This window comes from Triturus cristatus, chromosome 2_2, assembly GCF_964204655.1.
Source record: "Triturus cristatus chromosome 2_2, aTriCri1.1, whole genome shotgun sequence".
Taxonomy (NCBI): domain Eukaryota; kingdom Metazoa; phylum Chordata; class Amphibia; order Caudata; family Salamandridae; genus Triturus; species Triturus cristatus.
In genome coordinates, this window is record NC_140582.1 from 476849314 (window position 1) to 476873833 (window position 24520).

General features: G+C 39.2%; 1 protein-coding gene across 2 annotated transcripts in view; it reads left to right on the forward strand.

The window, feature by feature from the left end:
- The window catches only part of PRDM5 (PR/SET domain 5), a 687250-nt gene that overhangs the window by 446390 nt on the left and 216340 nt on the right, over positions 1-24520 (forward strand). For both annotated transcript variants that reach the window (XM_085641579.1, XM_085641580.1), the window contains one exon: positions 10997-11090. In XM_085641579.1, coding sequence (XP_085497705.1) covers positions 10997-11090 — 94 coding nt within the window. The remainder of the gene's footprint in view (positions 1-10996; positions 11091-24520) is intronic.

Sequence of the window (24520 nt, forward strand, 5' to 3'; positions counted from 1 at the left end):
ATCAGACTCAAAAGTCTTAAAAGGATTCCATTCCATTATAATTTCTGGAGTGGCGGACCACAAAGGATTAATTAATAAACACACCCAAATGTGCATTTAAAAACCTCTTTGATCGTGCTATACATCGCAAAGGAAGTGAAGTGTGTTTAGAAAAGCCTCTACCAACACCACTCGTTCTTAATCTCTTATCAAATTTAAAAACTTGGCTCCATATCGACAGAACTCAGAAAATGCCAATAATATATACCAATTCTCAGCGTTTTCTATCGGACTGTACGGATATCCTCTTTCTTTTGTCCTATATCTTGGAGTACTAAAAACCAAAAACCAAAAGTGCTATATTAGCCATGATATTTGTTACTCAGTGACCCAACAGGGATTGGTCATTCTCCTCACTTAGTGGTAAGGGGCGGTATGTTTTTACCACCACAACATCTTTGGAACTTTTCTCTCCAGAGATCTTTAGGGCCATTTCTCATTAACTTCAACCTCCACTTTAACACTACAGCGGAAACATACAACAATTAGTCTAAATGTTTCCTTTCGTTTTGAGTATATATATTCTTCGCGATTAATCTGTCGCAATTCATGCCTTCTGTTTATCGAATCCCCAGTTAGTGTCTCAATTCGTCATCAATACCACTCTCTCCACTTGAATATCAGGCAAAGTCCTTTTAGTATCACCACTAGGTGGGAAAAACAGGAAATGAAAATGAATCTAAATATTTCATTTCGTTTTCAAAATATTTATGTCTAGCCTATTACACAGCGTATCATACCTTCTTATCTCTGCTATCCGGACTCGTCTCACCCTGTCTCTAAACCGCGTACTCTACACAAGAGAAATCACGTGACGCGGAAGAACGTCTAAATACGGAAGCTGGAGCCCTCGACACTAAAGAGGGACCTGGTTTTTAATGAAAAATTAGAAAAAAGAGGGAAGGAAGACTCCCGGTTTCTACATGGCCCGTTGCTCTATCAGAGAAACGAGCTCCCAATTACTGAATATTTCCACAAGTGGTTACAAAAAGAGTTTCTACAAGGCCCAATGCTCTAACATGAAACTGCGCTTACGATTACTGCATATCTCAACAAGTAATTGCAAACGGGTGAATATATTAATAAAATAAAAAATTATATATAGAAAACAAGTGTGTATGATTGAACCACCTTATAACCCACTATTGTGTCGCCACTCCTTACAATCTTGACATCCATAGTACTTTTATATAACCAGTTGACTAGTATATAGAATTATTTAATTCAGGCCTGTATATATACATATCACATTGCATCCAATCTGATCTGATGGTAAACGTATTATTGCAGAAGTGCCCAAATTTCATCTTTATCATTGAGGCCCATTGCAGCGGTATGGTATTTTTCAATTAATCTGGCCTCTAATCTGTTGAGTTTCATTTGCAATTCTTCTCTTCTCACATTTCCGATACACACAAGATTGACCACTTTATGTCATTTTCGGAATGGTTGTAATTTTGAAAATGATGGACTAAAGGAGCCCCCTTGATTTATGTTGTAAAATGCGTTTCTTTACGACTTGTGTGGTTAGGCCAATGTAATATTTATTACATGGGCATTTTACGCAATATACTGCGTTCTTAGAATTGCAGTTGGAAAACACTTTTTGATAATGTATCTGACCATTAATATTAACTGTTTGGAAGCTTCTGTTAAACTGCATGCTAAACAGTTTTGACATTGAAAATGGCCCACCACAGGAGGTAGACTTAGTAGGTTTCTCAGATCTTTTTTCGATGACTCAATATGTCTGGCTGCCCTCACAAGTTGTTGTCGAATAGTATTGTTTTTTAAATGTTCTAACAATACTTGTGCATGTAGTTGAGTTCTTATATTTTTCTTTTTCAGTTGTTTTAGTCTCTCTATTTTATCCACATTTATGACTTGTGCCACTGCTTGGTCACCACTCAATAATGAGGGAATATTACATAAGGCACTAATTTCTTCTTCAGTATAGCTCACTACTGCAGGCTCTGACATGTCAATGAATATCTATAGATGTTCTATAAAGTTCTCCTATGTGTATACTACTGTATATTACTTAAACTGAATTGACATTTGACTGGAGATATTCCTATTTCCTAATTATTACTGTATACTCGCTAAAGATATATCTCTCTCTCATGGTACCCTCACACTTCACTAAGTGTAATCAAAACCTCTTCAAAAAAAGGAGGTTAACCCAAATAACCCTCTGGCATCTGGATTGTTAGGAGTGGCAACACAATAGTGGGTTATAAGGTGTTTCAATCATACACACTTGTTTTCTATATATTAGGTTTTGTGTTTTTAATATAGTCACCCGTTTGCAATTACTTGTTGGAGATATGCAGTAATCGTAAGCACAGTTTTATGTTAGAGCAATGGGCCTTGTAGAAACTCTTTTTGTAACCACTTGTGAAAATATTCAGTAATTGTGAGCTCATTTCTCTGATAGAGCAACGGGCCATGTAGAAACCGGGAGTCTTCCTTCCCTTTTATTAGTCTTTTCTCGTTTTTCATTAAAAACCAGGTCCCTCTTTAGTGTCGAGGGATCCAGCTTCAGTATTTAGACGTTCTTCCACGTCACGTGAGTTCTCTTGTGTAGAGTACGCGGTTTAGAGACGGAGAGAGACGAGTCCGGATAGCAGAGATACAGAAGGTATGATACTCTGTGTAATAGGTTAGAGGAAAATATTTTGAAAACGAAATGAAATACTTAGATTCGTTTTTATTTCCTGTTTTTCCCACCTAGTGGTGATACTAAAAGGACTTTGCCTGATATACAAGTGGAGAGAGTGGTATTGATGACGAATTGAGACACTAACTGGGGATTCGATAAACAGAAGGTATGAATTGCGACGGATTAATCGCAAAGAATATATATACTGAAAACTAAAGGAAACATTTCGACTAATATTTTATGTTTCCGCTGTAGTGTTAAAGTGGAGGTTGAAGTTAATGAGAATTGGTCCTAAAGAACTCTGGAAAGAAAAGTTCCAAAGATGCTGTGGTGGTAAAAACATACCGCCCCTTACCAGTAAGTGAGGAGAATGACCAATCCCTGTTGGGTCACTGAGTAACAAATATCATGGCTAATACAGCACTTTTGGTTATGCGTTTTTAGCACTCCAAGATATAGGACAAAAGAAAGTGGATATCTATACAGTCCGATAGAAACCGCTGAGAATTGGTATATATTATTGCCATTTTCTGAGTTCTGTCGATATGGAGCCAAGTTTTTAAATTTGATAAGAGAATAAGAACGAGTGGTGTTGGTAGAGGCTTTTCTAAACACACTTCACTTTCTTTGCGATGTATAGCACGATCAAAGAGCTTTTTAAATGCACATTTGGGTGTGTTTATTAATTAATCCTTTGTGGTCCGCCAGTCCAGAAATTATAACGGAATGGAATCCTTTTAAGACTTTTGAGTCTGATGTTCCTATGTGTGTGTATATATATTACCTACTGGCGGTCGCCAGTAGGTAGTTATAGTTAGGACCCCTTTTCCATAGGAAATCCGCAACATTCTATTTTGAATAACTTTGGCGCCGGTCGACGAATCCTCGCAAATTTCTCAAAATAGGTGGGGCGCTACGCTCCGCTCCTACCCTGAAAGTCTCGGGAGGATTCGTCAAGCGGGGGCTGAGATAAAAGGGGGGTCCCAAAACGCGTTTTTCCCATGCATTTTTCCATAGGACCTTTAGACAGGGCTACAGCCCGAACGGCTGAACAGAATTACTTGAAATTTGGCAGAGAGGTAGTCCTCAGGTCAAGGAAGTGCCTTTTGTAGGTTTGGTGTAAATCTGTTCAGTAGATTCTGAGAAAATAGCCTTTAAATCAATATATATATCTGAGCCAGCTTACGGTACGCTTACCGTAAGCTTACCGTACGCGTACGGTGGCGTGCGCGAGCGCGATTCTGATTGGCTCTTAGATCTTAGTAAACATTCGAATCGGCCGAAACCAGGAAGCGGCGTCCGCCATTTTCTCTCTCGCACTGAGAGTTAGGTTGTTAAATAAAACCAATACACATGTAAAGGAGCTGTTTTGACAGCTCACACACACATAGCCATGTTGAGGGAGTCCCCCAAGACCCCCCAAGGCCAAAAATGGCATTTTTTTTTTTTCGCTAATTTCGCCGTTTACGCTTACCGTACGCGTACGGTAAAAAATGTAAAAAAAAAACACTATCCACACTCTCCCCACCCCCTGTGCTTTTGGTGTCCGCAGGCCACCAAATGTGCAGGGCTTATTAGTATTGTGAAAAACCACAATATTTTTAACAAAAATAATAAAAGAAAAAATTATCCACACTCTCTCCACCCCGTGTGCAAATGGTGCCCGAAGGGCACCATTTGTGCATGGCTTATAAGCACCGTAAGCACAGTAAGCACCGCATGCTTTCGCACACCGTGCGCGCACGGAACGAACTGCGTTAAGTGGGCGCGCACGCCACGAATGGCGTAAAGTAACTTAGCATTTAAAAAACCGTACAAATTCACTGAAAAAACCATAGGTTTCACACACGTTATAGTTAGGAATTAGCATTTAAAAAACCTTGCAAATTCACTGAAAAAACCATAGGTTTCACACATGTTATAGTTAGCGGAAATTTTACTGATAAAAAACCAGTGAAATTCCCCCGTTATAGTTAGTGCAGGCAACTATAACTCACGCGACCGCAATCTTCTGCTGATGACATATGTGTCTTTATGAAAAAAAAATATTTGTAATATATGTATAGCTAAAAATGTATGGAAGAAGACATGGGCAAATAAGTGTCTAAATACAGTATTAGCATCAGCAGAGGATTGCGGTCGCGTGAGTTATAGTTGCCTGCACTAACTATAACGGGGGAATTTCACTGTTTTTTTATCAGTAAAATTTCCGCTAACTATAACATGTGTGAAACCTATGGTTTTTTCAGTGAATATATATATGAGTAGATATATTGTATATATGGATTAAAAGGTGTATTTGATTTCCCAGGTTGAATGTTGAAAAGTTACACATTTAACTGCCCTAGTCCTGAGGAGGCCTGAGAATATTTGAGGCTGAAACGTGTCAACAGTTAAAATGAAGACACCTCGTATGAATTTAAAAACATTGTCAAACAAGTAATGAATACTCAATAAGGTTGAGGTTGAAGTAATAGACCTCTGAGTTTCTTTAGAAGAGTGATCTTCGGTGTAAAGGAATGCTTGTGTGAAATATTATTGGGAGCATCCTTATTGATTAGTAGGGCAAGGAGAAAGGTGTAAAATTTAAATATTATATATAAAGTGTTTGTGATATAAATGTTTGTATATATGTATATCAAAAAAGACATACCAAATAAGACGAATATATAATTATACAAACTATGAAAAGTGCATAATAAATACAAAAAATAAATTGCTTTACACAAATCAGTATATATTCTTTGTTGAATTGCATTTGACTTTTGATTTAAATGTAGTATAGATTCTTCAGAAAGAATAAGATTTTTAGGAAGGGATAATTGAACTATCTCTTCATCCTATTGTACATTGTATCCATCCCTAGGCATTATTATCTTTATACAAATCTGTCGCGGGTACTTGAGCCTCCAACACGAGTGAGGCACCATTTTTATCAGCAAACACGGGGGAATGCTGGGTGGAAGGAAATTTATGTGAGCCCGGTGATGCCACAACTTTCCCACTCAAAAATGTGTGGAAAAAGTGATTTTTTCAGCTAAATTTGAGGTTTGCAGGGGATTCTGGGTAAGAAATGGTTGGGGGATCCATGCAAGCCATACCTTCCTGGAATCCCCCGAATGTCTATTTTTAAGAAATGTGTGGGTTTGGTAGGTTTCTCTAGATGGCTGCCGAGCACGGGGCCAAAAACCCAGGTGATCCCCCTTGCAAAACCTGGTCGTTTTGTGATGGGCAATTGTGATGTTGCCCCAATATGTTTTGGGCCCTTGCCTGTTGCGGGTACTTGGGCCTCCTACACGAGTGAGGCACCATTCTTATCAGGAGACACGGGGGAAGGCCCCGGTGGTAGGAAATTTGTGTCAGCTCGGTGATGCCACAACTTTCTCACACAAAAATGTGTGGAATAAAGTGATTTTTTTCAGCTAAATTTGAGGTTTGCAGGAGATTCTGGGTAGGAAAACATTGGGAGATCCACACAAGCCATACCTCCCTAGCATCCCTCCGTTGTCTAGTTTACAAAAATGTATAGGTTTGCTGGGTTTTCCGAGGTGCCGGCAGAGCTAGGGTTCAAAAACTACAGCTAGGCACTTTGCAAAAAAAGGGTCATTTTTCTCTGTCAAAACCTTGTGTTTTGGGCCGTTTCCTGAAACGGGCACTAGGCCTACCCACACAAGTGAGGTACCATTTTTCTCAGACGACTTTGGGGAACGTGGGGTGGGTGGAATTTTGTGGATTCACACAGATTCCAGAATTTTCCACCACAGAAATGTGAGGAAAATGTGTTTTTTTTGGCAATTTTTTAGGTTTGCAAGGGATTCTGGGTAACAGAACCTGGTGAGAGCCAGTCAAGTCACCCATCCTGGATTCCCCTGGGTATCTAGTCTAAATTTCTTTATTGGTTTGCTAGGTTTCCCTAGGTGCCGGCAGAGCTAGGGTTCAAAAACTACAGCTAGGCACTTTGCCCAAAAAGGGTCATTTTTCACTGTGAAATTGTGGTGTGTCCACGTTGCGTTTTGCACCGTTTCCTGTCGTGGGCACTAGTCCTACCCACACAAGTGATGTGCCATTTTTCTAGGAAGACTTTGGGGAACACCGGGTGGATGGAAATTTGTGGATCCACGCAGATTCCAGAACATTTCACCACAGAAATGTGAGGAAAATGTGTTTTTTTTTTTTTTACAATTTCTTAGGTTTGCAAGGGATTCTGGGTAACAGAACCAGGTGAGAGCTAGTCAAGTCACCCCATCCTGGATTTCCCTGGGTGTCTAGTTTTCAAAAAATGTATAGGTTTGCTAGGATTCCCTAGGTGCAGGCAGAGCTAGGGTTCAAAAACTACAGCTAGGCATTTTGCAAAAAAGGGTAATTTTTCATTGTGAAAATGTGGTGTGTTCAAGTTGCGTTTTGAGCCGTTTCCTGTCGTGGGCTCTATGCCTACCCACACAAGTGAGGTACCATTTTTATCGGGAGACATAGGGTAATTCAGATTTGTAAATCAACTGTTATTACCTAATGACTTTCAATGCATTTCTGCCTTCCAAATGAAAGACAATGTGTAAAAAAGAAGTCATTTTGAAAAATGACCGATAATTCTCATGCTAGTATGAGTATTCCCAAATTTGTAAATGTGCAAATATCTACTGTTTCTAAACTCTATATTTTGTTCCGATTTCAGAAATACATAGGTGTCTTTCATACCGATTCTTCCATGTTTACATTTTCCCAAAATAATTGCTATATACAGTACATAATAAAAAACCATTGCAAGTCGCTGCTCAGTTTTTGGCTCTGGGTTCGTCGGGTTCTTGGTGAACCTTCAAATCCTATATATGCCACAACCAGTAAGGTCTAGCGGATGTAACGGTATTTTGCCTTTAAAGAGCTGGCATAATTAGAAGAAGTTACAGAGGAAAACGTTGACACAAAAGGCTATTTTTTTCAACAATTTTCAATTTTTCCTATATTTAACTGTTAGTTTCTATAAAGAAACCTTGAAGGATCTACACAAATGACCCCTTGCTGAATTCAGAATGTTGTCTACTTTTCTAAAATGTATAGCTTTCCAGGATCCATTATTGCTTTCATACCCATTTCTACCAATAACGGGAAGGAGGTTGAAAGCACAAAAAATAGCAAAAATAGGCTATGTCCCGGAAAAATGCCAAAACTGTGTAAAAACGTTTGGTTTACTGACAAAAGTCTGTCATTCTCTAAAAACAGGCAAAATAGTAATTTAGCCCCACAAACCCTTATTTGATACCATTTGCAGGAAAAAAAAACAGACGCTTTCATTTGCAGGACTTTTTCCCATTTTTCCCAAAAAAAAATATTATTTTGCTGTATTTTGGCTAATTTCTGTGTCTCCTCCAGGGGAATCCACAAACCCTGGGTACCTTTAGAATCCACAGGATGTTGGAAGAAAAGGACGCAAGTTTGGTGCGGATCCCTTATGTGGTCAAAAAGTTACAAGGGCCTAAGCTCAAACTACCCCAAATAGCCAAAAAAAGGCTTAGCAGGGGGGGTCAGGCCTAGCAGCGAAGGGGTTAAAGGTTAAAGTGCCAAGTCGAGGTTTAGCACAGTTTTATGTATAGATGCAAAACATGACATAAGGGCATCTTAGTTTCCAATGAGCTGCGAACATGCTTCAAATGTGTCCTACATGGTACAATCATTTTTTGTGGTCCTCATAAACTGTACATGTGATGTATTGATACATATGTATCTGCAATCACCATATTATTTTGTTATGTTACAGTACACCCTGTTTTACCCTCACATTTTGCTGTTTAGCCTTAATTAATTGCAATCCAACTGTAGGGTCACTTAATCAATGTGCGACACAGACGTTAGGTCTTAAATGGCCGAAACATCTGCCATCGATAAAGCAAAGTGAGAAAGCAAGAAACGCCAAATGAAAATGACATAGAGTAAATGTTAACAGTTTGACGTACTAGTTTATGCTATGTAGGGGGTCACTTAGAGTTTGGTGGAACGCTGTAAATTAGCAGTGCTCAAGCCTCGCCAATGTCACAGCTCCCCCGGTATTTAGATAATTAATACAGTGTGTTTGAATGTGCGCCTCTCTTTCTCGCTAATGATTTGTTTCCTCTCTACGTGATACTTTCACTGTGACATGTTTTGCGTCTTTACTCAGGCTCCCATTTTAGCTTCCTGAGCTTTAGCAATGCACATCTGCTAATTATTGTTTTGTATGTCATAAATGCTGGCCTTTCTGGATCACACCTTTTAGGTCCAATGGCTTTGCTGTTTCTGAGCTCCTTTGTATATAGGATTCCTTTTTAGCAACATCATCCTTCTTTTATTCATTAGCTAGTTTAAGTATAAACTAATTTCACCGCAAAGTGCAACAGCATACAACGAAATCAACAAATAAACATGGGATACTACAATTGTAAGTAATAATCAAAAATATCATTACAAAAGCCAAGTGGAAAAAAAGTCTTGCTCTTAGCACCTGTATACCAAGAGGGACGGGCACATCTAATGTCTTAGAAAGAAGGTTTACTATACCTCTGTGACAATATTTGACAATACCAGCCCACTCACTGCCTTAAGAAAAACCCTATGCATAAATAGGTGAAAACCCTCAGAGGATATACCATAATTTAGCAGCCAGATATATTGTTTGCACCCAGAGTCCTGCAGAACTTTACAAATCCTTATGACAAAACGTTATGGCCAACCGTCATGGGGGTCACAAGTAACCCGTATTGATTGATATCAATTGAGATTTCAAGCCCAGCGTGAGAGTCTACTCACAGTCTGTGAACTTCAGTGTTGTGTACTAGTTGTAGCTCCGTTCTCTTATGGAAGGAAATTGTTGCAATCAAAGCACCCTCCTGGCCAACTCATTCCAACACAGTGGACTAATAATTCCATGTCTGGATCCAACAAGCAAATTGCTCTTATTGGTCAGTTCACAAAAGTCTTTCAAATATAAGGCAATCTACTCAATATTGATCCAGGTCCAAGGTTTGCCTCGATTTCACATCTACAGAGGATAAAAGGAAACCCCAGAGGTACTCATGGAAACGTATACAAGTCGTACATATCAAAGATACTCCAATGCCCCTACGCGTACTCTTGCAAACTGTCATTACATTCGAAAATCTACAAGAGTAACAGTGGCAGAAATAGTCGTTAGCACATCAAACATTTTGTTTAGTGCCCCACCATGAAATCACCTACCGTACGCCTCAGGAAAAATTGCAGTGTTTTGGAGACCTCTCTATGCCTTAGGCACACCTAAACCAGTTTTTGGGAGTAAACTTAGATGTCCAGGTGTAGTGAAGGTAACTTTCGAATTGGTTTGCAAATATATAGAAATTGGTAGAGCTTGTGGGTGATGACCACGTCACTCCTACCTTGTTGTTGGAAACATGCATGGTCCCGCTCTTAGCCCTAGATTTGTAAATGCTAAAAATCACAATACCTGCACATTTCTTTCTGCATATTTCTCCAGTCATACATTCCAGAGTCTCCAAGTGTTTGATTGTTTGAACCGAGGCGAGGGATTATGATTATACATAGGATTAATTGAGCACCTGGATTGAATTTTGTTGTGGAAAAAAATCATGATTCAGAGTCTTACAGTCCTTGGATAATAAACCCGTTCCCAGTAGTAGCACCTACCTTGGCATTTTTGTTCCCTGCGGTAAATTACTATCCTAACATTTTAGACTTTAACATAGACTTTATTATCGTTCTGGGTATCGATTTGTTCAAGATATTAGGTAAAAACCGAAAAGTATAATATACCGGATTATGAGGCTAATGTTTACGGAGTGAACAATTGTGCTTGAAAAAAGTGGTATAATCATTAGGGTCAGTGCCATAGAAAGGTTATTTTATGATCCTGCATAAAATGTAGCAAGGGCATTTTTAGCAGGACAGAAGCCTCTGGCCTGTTCCCTATCATCTGATTAAATACAGCTGAAGAGCATTGACTGATATTTGATGATACCCATTATGCACAGGTCAGCTGCAAATCTTATACAAAAAATATCTTGACTTTTCAGAAATACAGCAAAAATTATATCTGCACGGTTTTGCAAGCCGCAGGATATGTTTGCTGAATACTTTAAATTCTCCATGTGACTTCAGAATGTCAAATCCATAATGCATGTTTCTCGAAATAATAGTAAAGACATCATATAATGGATTCCATATTAAAATGAGTACTGTAAATATGATTAATGCAGCATAGTCCGTCTTCAGTTATTTACAGCTGCTTTTAATAGGTTGAAATCCCTGCTCACGTGCATTCTCTACTTGCAGACACACACTGGGGAGAAGGAGAAGATTTGCCCATATTGTGGTCAGAAGTTTGCAAGCAATGGAACCCTCAGAGTGCATATCCGGAGTCATACAGGTAGGAGAAAATATATGTAAGATGAAAGTAACTTTTGGAGTAACCTATTTTTGACTTTACATTTAGATTTCACCCTGGTATTGTTATTAAGCTTTCACACAAATATTTTATGGCACAATTTCAGGAGGATAGCTTTCTAGACTTTTTATACGGTTGAAGTGTAGACATTGTAACATTGTATTGATGTGGGCAGGAGCAGATCTTCCATCTTGCTGAATGCTTTCAAACACAGATGCTTCTTAGGGATAACCAAGGTTGGGGTGCTACCCCAGACTAGGAGCGTAGCTTGGTCAGTAAGACTTGATGGGGTTGGGGTGAGCTTCAGATTTTCTGACAATCACGCTGGGATATCATGTTAAATATTGCAGGAGAAGCAGCGCTTGAGGGGGTCTTCAGGGCCAGTGGAAAGGGAAAGGAGTGTGAATTGTGAGGGTTACTTAAAAATACACTTTATTTTGTAAAATACCCATGTTAACACCTTCGAAACAGAAGAATGTATGTATGTTTTTTGTCTGAGTGAGTATTTAAAAATCCCAGGTAAAATCTGACAGACACCTTACCATACCCGACTAATAGCTCCTGTACCCAACTCTTTACTAAATAAATACATTTATTGGGGGGGGGGGTGTAACACCCCAAAAATCCCCTCTGAAGTCAAGCCCCTGCCCCCTGCTTGTTAATAGGGACCCCTTGCACTGCCATTGCTGGGGTTGTACTCAGCGCCATGAACGCAACATCAGCAATAGAAAGTAAACATGGCTCTGTGACCCTAATTTACTCGCTGTAGTTCTCACTCTTTTTCCTGAACCTACCTCGGAGGCTATTGAGGAGCTATGTGTGTGACTATGGGTCAACCTTGCGCTGTTACCCGTGGTCAAAATGTGTTTCATACCACCTCTGTTGCACAAGGAATATAGGGATTCGTCGTCCATGCTTTCAAACCTAACATACTTATCTGGCTCAGTGCTTTACACTCACTGTCTGAAACTGTTTCATAATTGGTGTCATACTGTTTTGATGGAGTCCGAACTGAAATTACTAGCAATAAGTGTAATCATGAAGTCCAGAACAACAGAGGCGCGATTCACAAAGACTGGTGCATGAGTGCCACTTACTCCAACAGTGGCAATAATAACACTCTGGTGGTGGATTAAAGAAGCACAAATGTAGCCACCCTGCAAGGATCACTACAAGGAGAAGGGCTCTGCCACATGCACTGGTTTAAATTCTATATAGAAATGCTTGAATAAACAAGTTAGGTTCTAGAAAGGAGCTGCTGCTGTTTGCTGCCTATGGCAAGAGAGAAGACCTGCACATCCAGTGAGACTCGTGGGTACTTGCTTTTGCCTCCACCACATTTCATAATATTTTTTCAAGTAGAAGACTTAGGGAAGGGAGTATCTATTTCCTGCTCGCACACTCCTTTAGAGGTAGACGCTGCAAGTCCTCTGTTAGGACATGCCAGGGTGCTTCCTACAGAGCAGACATTTCCTGTAGGTCCATGTGAGTGATGGCTGGGGACTTGGAGGGATCGCTTTCTGACACTTACTGTGGAATGTGCTCTTTCCTCATTGCTGCAATTAGAATATTCTATGGGGTGCTGAGTATTTCAAAGAGGCCTTTTCACTGCCCTTCTTTGTATATCTGCATTGCCAAGCTCAAACTTTACTCATTGTGCATCTTGATGCTGTTTTTGGATCACTCAGGCACCCACTCGTGTTGAATCCATCCACTCACTCTCTCAGTTATTCAGTTATCTATCCAGGCCCTCGCACACCCATCCATGCATTTAAGCAAACAAGCTTTCACTATCCCTAGATCATAGGCTGCATCTTCTTCAGCGATACTACCACTGTTGCCCCACACACTGCCTATGCCCCATCTACTGCCCTTCAGCCATTCCAGCGCTAACTCATTAATAAAGCCATCTATCAGTGCATTCATTCACACATAGTTCCATTCTTCTATCCATTTGCTCTGTGATGCTTGGACATAATCATTTGACCATTCAGTATAGCTACACCTTATCCTACCACTTCTTCCACATTAATCACCTTGCTGCTGCAGCCTTACTGCCATACACTTCCCCATACGGCACTTCACCATAGACATTTTTCTTTTCCCTTTATCGATACCTGCAAAAATTCATTCATTTAACCATCCAAACAGCAATTAACATACTTCTTCTTCCATTCAAACACTCATTCACTGTACTTACGCCATACACTACCCTTCCTCACCCCGCTCCACTCAACTCTGCAACCTCACACTGTTTGTGTGAACAAGTGCCCCCTAATGAACTTACCCACACACAACCCTACAGCCCTTCATCAATTCATGTCCTTGCCCATTCATTGAGCTGTCTGTGCTCTCACACATCTATCCAACCATCCATCCATTCACAAACCCATTAATCTTTTTTCTATTTCAAAACTCACTAGTCCTTGTATCCACCTAGTCACTCACTCATTCACTGTGCCTACTGCATACAATGCCTCTTCTCCTACACTGCTCCCCTTACAACCCTGACATTACTCCTACTGCCTTTGTCTACATACTCTACATTTTACCAAAACATTGCCCTTGCCCCGTTCGTCCATTCATGCACTCAGCGTTTTCTAGACATCCATCCATGGACTCACTTGCCAGTCCATCCATTCTCCATGCACTTACCTATTCACAGTCCCTACACCATACCTTCTACCTTCTCCTGCTCTGCTCACATCACTGCTCCAGGCTGACTACTCTATCCTCACACTCACAAGCTGCCCTTGCCCTTGCCCTGCTCAAACTGCCCATGCCCTGTCATCCATTCATCCATTCATGTATTGACCCTTTCATCTAGAAGTCCATCCATGCACTCACTCAGCTCTACCCAAGTTAATGGTGGTAGCTGGTTTGTGTTAAAAGAGAACAAGTCCTGTGAGGCAGGTCCACCAACAATTAATTCATTTCTGAAGAGAGATAGGGTAATCTTTATAAATTACATAATCAAAGTCTGACGCTAGCTGACAGTTGACTTCTAGCTAATGGGGGACATATATGAATGTCTTGCATTATGTATCAAACGGTTTTACCCATTTTGTGTCTTTGATAAAATGTGTTTGTACATATGGGCCTTCATGTCTACGACCATCATCATTTACATGGTTTGCCTAGTGGTCCTGGCTATAAAATACACCTGTGCATATGACTATGGAAGGGCCAGAATTATGTTAATACATTCCTTCGGGTTTCATCCTTGCAAGTCTTTCTTGGCAATAGTGCCCAAAACCCTTATTCCATCAGGAAAACCACATTCCCAATCCTCTACATTAGGCTAGGGTGACAGGAGAAAGGTGGATGTGTCATCGGCCAACGTTTGTCAGATCTCTTCTTACCACACACCTCTAAATGAGATCCGTATTGTAAATGCTAGATTCCCAATTATTAAAATTTTAATTAATATGAGGTTCTCAACCCTGAGCCAGGGAGTTGGACTTCAGCCATAAGGAAATTATTTCACAAACAGTTCAGTGTCTTGAAAGCAGCAGATTAGAGAAATTGCAGCATCATGGTTCACAGGATGCTAGTGTTGTAGCGTAAATGTGTTGGGCCTCAATAAATCTCTACTTCAAAATATTTTACCCCAGAATAACCTCAGCTACCACACTTACCTCACTAGGTCCTCCGATGGTTCTTGTTCTGTGGTTAAAGTGACTAGGATATTTAGGGGATGAACTATTATCAAATGGGGACCTGGAATAAAATAATAGTTAGCATTTATTCATTACCAAATGGATTTGATTAGGCAACATGTTTCTTTAGGTCAGTGAATTTGGAAACAGATAAACTGATCAAAACAAATGAATGAAACAGAATCAGCAGAATAGTTCTCTCAGTTTGTATCTTTATTGCATTTAAATAAATGTTCAAGCCAATTTAATTTATGTCAAAAGGATTTAATAAGCATTAACAAAGCTGTGAGAATAAATGTTGGAAGGGAAATATCTTCCTCAGCCGAGTGTGAGTATATCATGAGAAATGAGTCCTTTAAAGCTAATAACCCTCATACAAGTCCTATAGATGAATGTTCAGTAATCACCAAATGACCAATTCTAGTTTATGGACATGGTTTGCCTTCCCTGTTCGCTCTGCAGTGTCAATGGCACAGCTGTTGTCGGAAACCTTCCAGCCGTGAAGATTCCACTACGCAAGCATACCTTCCGGCGACAAACGCAGTAATTCGTCACTGTTCTTGTTCGTTTCTGGAAGTCCAACTCATCATTCTCCGTACCACAAGATGGGTTGAGAAAGTGTACAAGATAGGAACCACCCCTGTCCACACGTTAGGCAATTATACTCCATCGATTTCTGGTTTACACCTCATGACATCACCAATTTGTTCGGACCTCTTTGTCCCAATGGTCAGTTTCAGTAGAATGATGTAGTGAGCAAAAAGTATACAAATCCGTAAGAATTATGTAATCCATTTCTTTGCATTTCCTTAAGACCACTGTCCTTAGTCATACAATTGGTTGTGTCATTTAGGTAATGGGCGAGTCCATACTCTCATCCTTTTGTCAGTTTTTTCCCAGGCATGTGCTCTAGGAAGTAACAATTTTGTTGCAAGTCCAATAGAATGAGCTACAAGCGTGAAAGGAATCATTGATTGTTACAGCACAAGTAGAAACTTTATGAAAGGTTTCCATAGGCTTCAGACTATTCAGTTGATAAGTTCATACTAGGAAAGGAAAGCAAGTTTTGGGCCTTCATGAAACACTGCTTGTGCATGATGAATTTATGTTAAATATGATTTTCATGTTATTAGAAACCATGCATTAGTTCTTTACTTTAGGCAAATTAATGATTCACATCTACACCATGTAAGTATAAAGTACCCCTTAAAAATGTTGGGGAACACTCCATTTTCATTTCACATTCTATTCAGCAGTTTTCTATTTCACGTTATAGCTTAATGCATCACCCAAGATTCAAAATCACATTTAGAATAGTCTCTTCGTAATACAAATCCTTATAAAATCTATTTCTCTTCATTGTCAGTTTTCATTATTTGATGTTCTAAGGTTAACAACCATGGTCAGAACACATTACAGTTTTTATTCTCTTCATAGATGTTTCTATGTTATTGTTTGTTTATTACATTCATTTACACTTAGAGTGAATCATCTTAATACACTTGTTAAACTTTTCATTAGTTTGTTTACAGTTAAATGTCATCACAATCCTACATCTAACATTCTGCATGCTTTTACGGTGCAGTGCCTTAATAAGGTTTTGTGTGTGTTTTCTTAAATGTGGTAACCTAACACGCATTTGTCATGTTCGAAAATAAATGTTATAAATCATTTTTCTAGGGTGAATTTCATAGAGATAGATAAAAGATAACACAAGTCATGATCTACACATGTTATTGATATTTTTCACTGGGTGAATACAGAAATAGATTAAGATGGAATGACGGATGTGATTGAAGAATATACTTCATTTTTTCCCAATAATTATGTATCAGTATTTTGCATATTCTCCGTGTCTCATAACAAAGCCCTCCTGTATAATCTAGGATGCACTGCAAAAAAACCTTTACATATTTGTCACTGGTTTGGAATGTCCCTATTATACAGTCTGAGCCGCTCCCCACCAGATCACAGAGTTTACATTCCTCTTCCAGGTTTTCTAGATGCACATCACTCCATATCCTGACTGCACAGGAGTGCACATATTTTTCATTATAATTGATACATGACAATACCAATGAGGACTTTTCCAATCAACAGTATTCAAACTTCTCAAAAAACAATGTTTATTGAAAGTTTGACAACCAATCGTGTAAACATTTTATCAGTAGACAACATCACTAACAGCTACCCCAATTCATCATTAAGTAATCTGGCTCTAACATATGGCTCCCAAACCAGTTTGAAGTAGGTACCCAGATCAATAAATGTATAAAAACTCCTTCTCTTGCAGCTGCCTAATGCTCCTCTGACCGCCATTGATCTAAGATTGGGATTGTGGCGTTTTCTCAGTGGCACAAAATACAAATCTTGGCAACAGCCAAGGGCATGGCCATCCACCGTTGTAATTGATTAGATGTGACAGTTATTTCAGACATGTCATGAAGAAGTGCAAGGTAACTTGTACACAATATATTCCACAGTTGCCAGGTTAACCAACTCTCCCAATAATGATGTATTATGGGGTATTTCTCCCTATGTGTATAGGGACAACTAACTTATAAGCCGGCATTGCCCCATAACTTTGCAGAGGTATTAAGCCATACATCAACCTTTAATAAAGTCTGAGATAGTTTCCAACTTGTAAAAATTCCCAATAGATTGGGGTTATCTGTCACCTTGCCAATTGTTTTATGCTTACACAATCCCTCTAAACCTCTATTGTGTCCTAGCATCTCCTGTGTTGACCCATTATGGGGGATTGGTCTAAGCTGGCTACATCTGCGGCAATTGAGATAGGTGATATGTCAAGTGGTACAAGGTCATGTAAGTTAACCTCAACCCCCTGATTGTGTTTGAAGATATTATTTGCCAAGTTGTAATCTGTGCTCCTCCCAAATTCTTTATGCATGCATCTATCTCAGTCAAAATCGACATATTAACCACCGACGGGACATAATGAATACTTAGGCCATTGTTATGAGTAGGCTAGTAAATTTGCCAGGTATTCCACACCCCTTGAATTACCAGTTTCAGGGGAAGAGGAAAGTCTGGGAGAGGTGAAAATTCAAACCATTACAAGTTGAACACTTACGGTTCACTAAGAAATAATAAATTATTGAGGGAATTGGTGAGGCCGGGTCTGATTCCCCCAGTAATTACCACTTTGGAGACAGACTTTCACCACAAAGTTTCAGATGCTTGTAGATGCCAAAATCTCAGGGTGAAAGTTGGGAATCCTCCACAAGCTATACTTACAGTAGGATTCTTGTAAGCATTTGACCTTCAAAATGAAGTCTAATCCCATTCCAAACATTTGCAGTGTTTTGAAGAGGTACCTTCCATTCCACATGGTCAAATGTTTTTTCTTTGTCTATGAAAATGGTTAGTATCTCTTCACCTATATCTCTATGGTCGAAAAATTGATAATAAAGCATCTCAAAATGATTCCTAATGCACCTTCCCTATCAACACCCACTTGAGCATGATGTATAATAGATATAATGACCTTTTGCAATCTTGTCACTAGTATTGTGAACAGAATATTAATGTTCATATCTATATGGTGAATTGATCTATAAATCTCACATTTCAAAAGATCCTTCTTAGTCTTCGGTAACAATGTTATAACAGATTTATTGAAAATGGACCTAGGACCCTATATGTTCTGGTTTTTTGAAGGCATCATGAAACAGGGTTCTATTCAGTCCCTATATTGGTTTTTTTATAACAGATTTTATTAGGTTTTGCCAAGATAACACTGTCTGTAGGCCGATGTGTAAGAGAAACATAAAGCATAGAAACTGATCATGAACAGTAACATGAAGCATGCACAGAACATTCCACATATCCTCCCTGCCCTCCCACTAGTTGGACCCAGAATTCTCACTGAACGAGAGTTCAAATCTGCTTCCTTTGTCCACCTCCAACATTTGCATAGGTTCAAATTTCTTCTTCAGTACTCAATGATTTAAGGGAGCACGCAGGCTCCAGAATTATACCCCTATATTTTGCCCACCTTTGCCAGATTTTGGTGCGTTTTTAGCAACATCCCATTGCCTGGTACACCACAACCCCAAGCCTTTTGCAATAGTCTAAGCCCTGTTTCCACATTGTCAGGGAATGAGCGAGGTGTGCCTTCCATGATTTGGCTATATCCCTCTTCGCCAATGTTAACCCCAAGAACAGGAAGGTGCATTTGTATCTATTACCACCAAGCCCGTCTGTAATATGTAAAAGAATCCGTTTTGGGTCCAGTGGAACGGTCCAGGAGAGAACCTCTCTCTCAGACAGGAGGTCACCCCCGCCAAAAGTGATTCAATGCTGTACAACCTCAAACTGTGTGTAGAAACGTGCCATCTTCTGTTCGACAATAAAGACATAATGGAGAGCTTTCAACCCTATGCGCCATAAATAATATCTTGGGTAGTAGCCGCAATGAAGATATCAAAGTTGGATAAGATGGAGCTGAGCTGAAATGGCCACCTCTTGGGGTGCACATAGAGCGTCAGACCAGTCATCAATATATCTGCCTCCCATGAACTTCTAAGGGCAGAGAGTGTGTGTGCTGTGCAACACCAGTGGGTGATATATCTTGGTGATCTTATGAGACGCAAGATCTCCTAAAATTAGTTTGCGTTCCAGGTGGAAGAATTCTGGGAGTGTTTCAAGGAGTCACCTGCTGTAACGCTGTTTCATGCCACAGTGGTGTCCACTCCGTTAGCTTGCCCCACCACCCCATGCACCGCAGGGAACTTTGCCAGATATTCAGAACCACCCATGTCGCTGGGGGGAGAGAACCCACCCTGCTTTCCCATAGAGGTAGTCCAACAAGGGGGTAGCACCCATTGCCCATTTTTCAGCCGCATATGCCGGATCCCCATGGATATCATACCACCACTCATTGATCATCATTAATTGCGAGGTGGAATAATTAGAGTATACATCCGCCGCTGCGATGCCGCCACTGTAGTTAGATTAAAAGCACTTGGTGAGTGCAATACAGGGTGTACCTCCATTCCAGACGAACCACGAAGGGATAGAGTTGATCCGTCCGAACCAGCCTCTGGGAGTGTATAAGGATAATTTTGTAGCTGATACACCAGTCTGGGCAGAGTGACCGTACCAAATTTGTCCGATTTACCCATCAAGGATAGCGGAAGAAGTGACCATATTCCCACCTCCTCTTTTGTCTGAACCCCCATCGTTTTCGATATTTTTTTACCATGACCACTGCACATCCAGTGAAAGATAGAAAGATACACCCCCAGATATTTAAAGCCTCCCTCCACAGACTGTAGTCCTGGTGGCAGGTCCTGCATATCCTTTTAAAAGTGGCTATCCCCCTGAAGCATGCCTAAATTAATAATTATTTTCTAGCAAATTAAACATTGTTTGCAATAGAATCCACATCAAGTCAAAGTGAACACCACTTCAATGTTTGAATATAACAATCAGCAACAGAAATACGATTGGATACATTTTAAATAGTATGCAGCCTTTTATTTATTGTGATCTCTTTAAGGTAAAAACTATTTGGGTGAACTTTGTACATTATATAGGAGATGGTGGACTATGCCTCAATTCCATAATTACACAGAAAGCACAGGGATCACAGAATTGCATAATTCCAGTGAATGTGAATATTAATGAAAATTCAAGAGTACAGTTGGAAAAGTGGGGTGGGGTAGGAGTCTGAGGTTTCAGGAACAGAAAAGCAATGGCCAAACTGCATGAGTCTTTTGGAACTCCGAATGACCAATGGAGCTGCTCGCACCCCGCCCCCTGCACCTTGAAACCCTTGTGGGTGAGTAGCGTGCTTTAAAACCCCTGATTGATTGATTGAGACTCTGTCAAAGTGTAGTTTAATAGTTATATTTAACTAATACTGCCATGCTATCAAATGAAATGACTGGGCTTTGAATATTTTAAGAACATCAAGACACAACGTTTTCTATTTTTATCTCATATGTATTGAATAAAAGTAGCTATAGGAAGAACTTGTCTAGCAGCCTCCCTTTCCATGGAGGACCCTAGCTTTTAAGACATGGGCATGAAAAGAGTACATTTCTTCGGACCGTTGATTAATGGCTTTGTTTAAAGTTTGGTGGACAGGACACATTGTTGCGAATTTGGAGGATGTACCAGCCATCATTTTATAAGTGCATTATGGCCTATGGCACTTTTAATACGGTCACATTTGTTTAAGAATCCCATCCGGAAAACTCTAAATAAGGACCTTCGTCTCAATAGTTCTGGACATTAATGTTTTCCTATGTGTCCTCTGAGAAGTACTTGACTCTTTGCTGACAGAACCTCTTAGTATCTGTGGCAAATCAAAACATGATTTGCACTGTATGAAATATATTTCCCAACTTGTACACATTCGTTGAGCACTTGCTGTAGTTTACAAAGAATTAGTGTCGGCTTTAGCCTTGTTTCCACTTAATAAAATGGACAAACTATGTACAGTTTTTTTGTTTTTTGGGGTCATCGTACAGTCTTAAATTGAAACCAAGTCTTTGAGATGTGTTGTCAGTGTGTATACATAGGTTTCATCATCATGGTTTTATCTTAATTCTAAGACTTCAAACTCACTGAGAGTCCCTTCGGGTATAAGCATTCATTGAGCAATTACACCAAACATACCAACATTTATGGTACGGATGAAAGAAAGGTTAAATCCAGCGTGCTATTAACTGAACCAGTGACTGCTCCTGGACAATGGTGCCTTCATTCAAACTGTGTAGTGTGTACTAATATTGAAGGTAATATTGCAAGCATCATAGTGGATCACCAGCTGGTGTTAGCTGAAGAGTGTTGCTAAGGACACTGTAGAATAGATAACATTAACACAAACTATACAGAAACAACAGTTTGTGTTAAGGTGATTGTGTTAATGTGTTTGTTTCGTTCAGCGAGAGAGCAAAGTATTTAAATGTTAAGACAGATAGATATACTTGTTAGAAAAGTTGAAAATTTAAGAGCGAAAACTTACATACAAGTGACAATAAAAAGAAAGTCAGTCTTTTGAGAAATGGCAAGTCTGGCAAGAAACAATCTCTGAATACATGATCTACTTTTTGTGAGAATTCGGTTATAAGTAGTGCATTACCCCTTTAAAACAGCACTTCAGAAGAATAACGTGTAACCCAGTTAAAGGTGCACAGTAAAAAGGGTTCCTTTGCAAATCTATAGGAGAACTTGAAATGTGATTTTCATCCATTCACAAATCTCAAATAATGTGTGTCAATAAATAAGGCTGTTCATGTAGTTTTTTCAGACGGGCTGTTTCAAATGGGCATACGCAACTCTAGAGGCATCAGGTACAGCAAGATGATGAAGGAACCCACAGCTTTGGCGCAGCAATAGGTTCTGTATGCCTGGTGCAACAGAGTTTTGTTACATTTATTTTACTTAGGAAAATCAATTACAGAGGAAAATGTGCATGTGTCAGGATATGGCATACAGAAATAGCGCCTGATACAAATATTGTGTTTTAAATATTTGTTTTCAAACGCATCAGGTGTAGATTTTCTAGTATTATTAGCTCCAACGAAGTGAGATTTTTATAGACCCTATGTGGTACAAGATGTGTAAGTAAGACGATATTTCAAAAACCATACAGTGGTACGACACTATTTTGTTCTCAATTAATATTTTATCATGTCATTAAAATATGTGCTGGTAGATATTGGTAGATGAAACATTACTAGAAAAGGGCCTCTAGTTCAACATACACTTGGAGTTAAAACATTGCCTTGATACTAAACTTGAGAGCCAAAGCAAATTGTATGTGGTTCAGGAAACAAATTAAAATTTTCAAACTCACTTACAATTATATTCAGACAAAAGTCAGGTAGTGTGGGATACCGTATATGATGACAGAGGGACATACCAACAAATAGTTTCCAAGAAGGTTCTATTAGGAGACTTTGCAGGGCAGCTACAATGGGTCCGATGGAAGCTCACACGTTTCAATCACTTGTGGAAGAATTTGTTGCAATTAGGGAAAGCAGTCTAGCTGACAGGGTTCTGACACTAACTTCTCACTTTTTCAGGGGAACAACTAAAACCCTGAAGTTAGAAGGCAGTATATTTGTATACCTCTCTCTAGTTCCCTATTGGTGGGCGTTGGTCTCCATGTCTCTTTCGGGGCTGGTCTTTCAAATTTGTTAGGTTTATTAACTCTTTCTCAACAATGGTTTTCGTATTTTATCTTACCGTTCAAAACTTTATTATTTTGCCTCAAGTTACTCGAACATTTCTGGATTTGTAATAACAAGTAATGTATTGTCAGCATGCAGTCTTTATTTGACATTTATAGCACTGTGATCATTGTAATTTTCATTGTCACAGGCCAAATATCCTTTCTAGTGCAAATGTTAAATAGAGAACACAAAAAACATTGTTTTCTGAAAACCTTGGAGAAATTAGACATGTAGCCATGTCAACCTATTACTTTGTTGTTGAACTAATTTTATTTATTTAACACAAGTTTCAATCGGTTGTTATTTTCTTTTCTTAATACAATAATATATTTGTAAGTATGTTGCAGTACCAGTGGTTGGCCATGTGTGGTGTTTGACTTGCTCCACAGTTGCAATGGAGTACATTTGAGCCTGTTTTAACACCTTAAGACTGTAGTAACTGTAGAAGTGTTTTAGTGAATTGCAATTCTTATTCTTTTCAGGGTGTGCATGTTTTATTAGCGTGTCCCTACCAAACCTATCTTTAGATTTCTCTAAACCCCTCCTATTCAGTAGTAATTATTCACCATTGTCCTACCACACCCTCTTTTCTCTGCCACATAAACTACTGATTTGTATACCAATGTTTGTGGAGATCTCCACCACTATGTTGTAGATGTTGGCACAGAAAAGACAAGCGAGCTGGTCATAGGATTGTGAACTGCATTTTGCAGTGTCAACGTGCTACTAATATAGTACTACTTTGCATAGTACAACATTTGATTTGTGAATTGCACCCACTGTCATATATTTTTGTCTGGCCCAGTAATTTCAGACAATTGAAGTTTTTTAGCTCATGGCTGATGTATTATATCCCCAAATACTCTGAACAAGTTTAATTCAGCCCTTCCACTGATTGTTTTAGCTATGCTGGTTTGCAAATTGGAGACTGGTGTCACATGTGTGGGAGCTGCCTCATTTGAAGCCCTTTTTTCAATTTGCACTTTAGTTTAGAAATTGGAAGCCTCCTTAAGTTAAGCTTACAACTGAATTATTAGAACTCCCCCCATGACATTGTATATTTCTGCATTTTTTATAGGCATGATAGGACATGTTCCCTGAACACAGTAAAATGTAAAGGGGTGCTTGGTTTGTAATGGCTTATGAAGTGCAACAGGTCGGCTTTTTTCTATTATATGTGAATCAATGCTAAAAGAACATTTGAGGCAATCTGGAATACTTTTTGTGATGAAATTATCCTAAATCAGGTTTGATAAAGAAGCTGCCCGTTATACGGTGTTCGATGCTGATGTCATGTTTGAAGATAAATAATTTAATCAACAAGAAGCTTTTCTCTTCTTTTAACCTTTGGTGTGCACTCTTTGCAATAATACAAATAACGATTAAAAAAACTATTTTCAAGAAACATTTTCCACCATCACATGTGTCTTTACCACATATCTAAACAAATGCATTTCCTTCAACGTATATTTTAAGGAGACTAAGCTCCACTATTTACATATAGTAAATATTATCTCAATGAGATTGCCAGAGAAGCCAGACA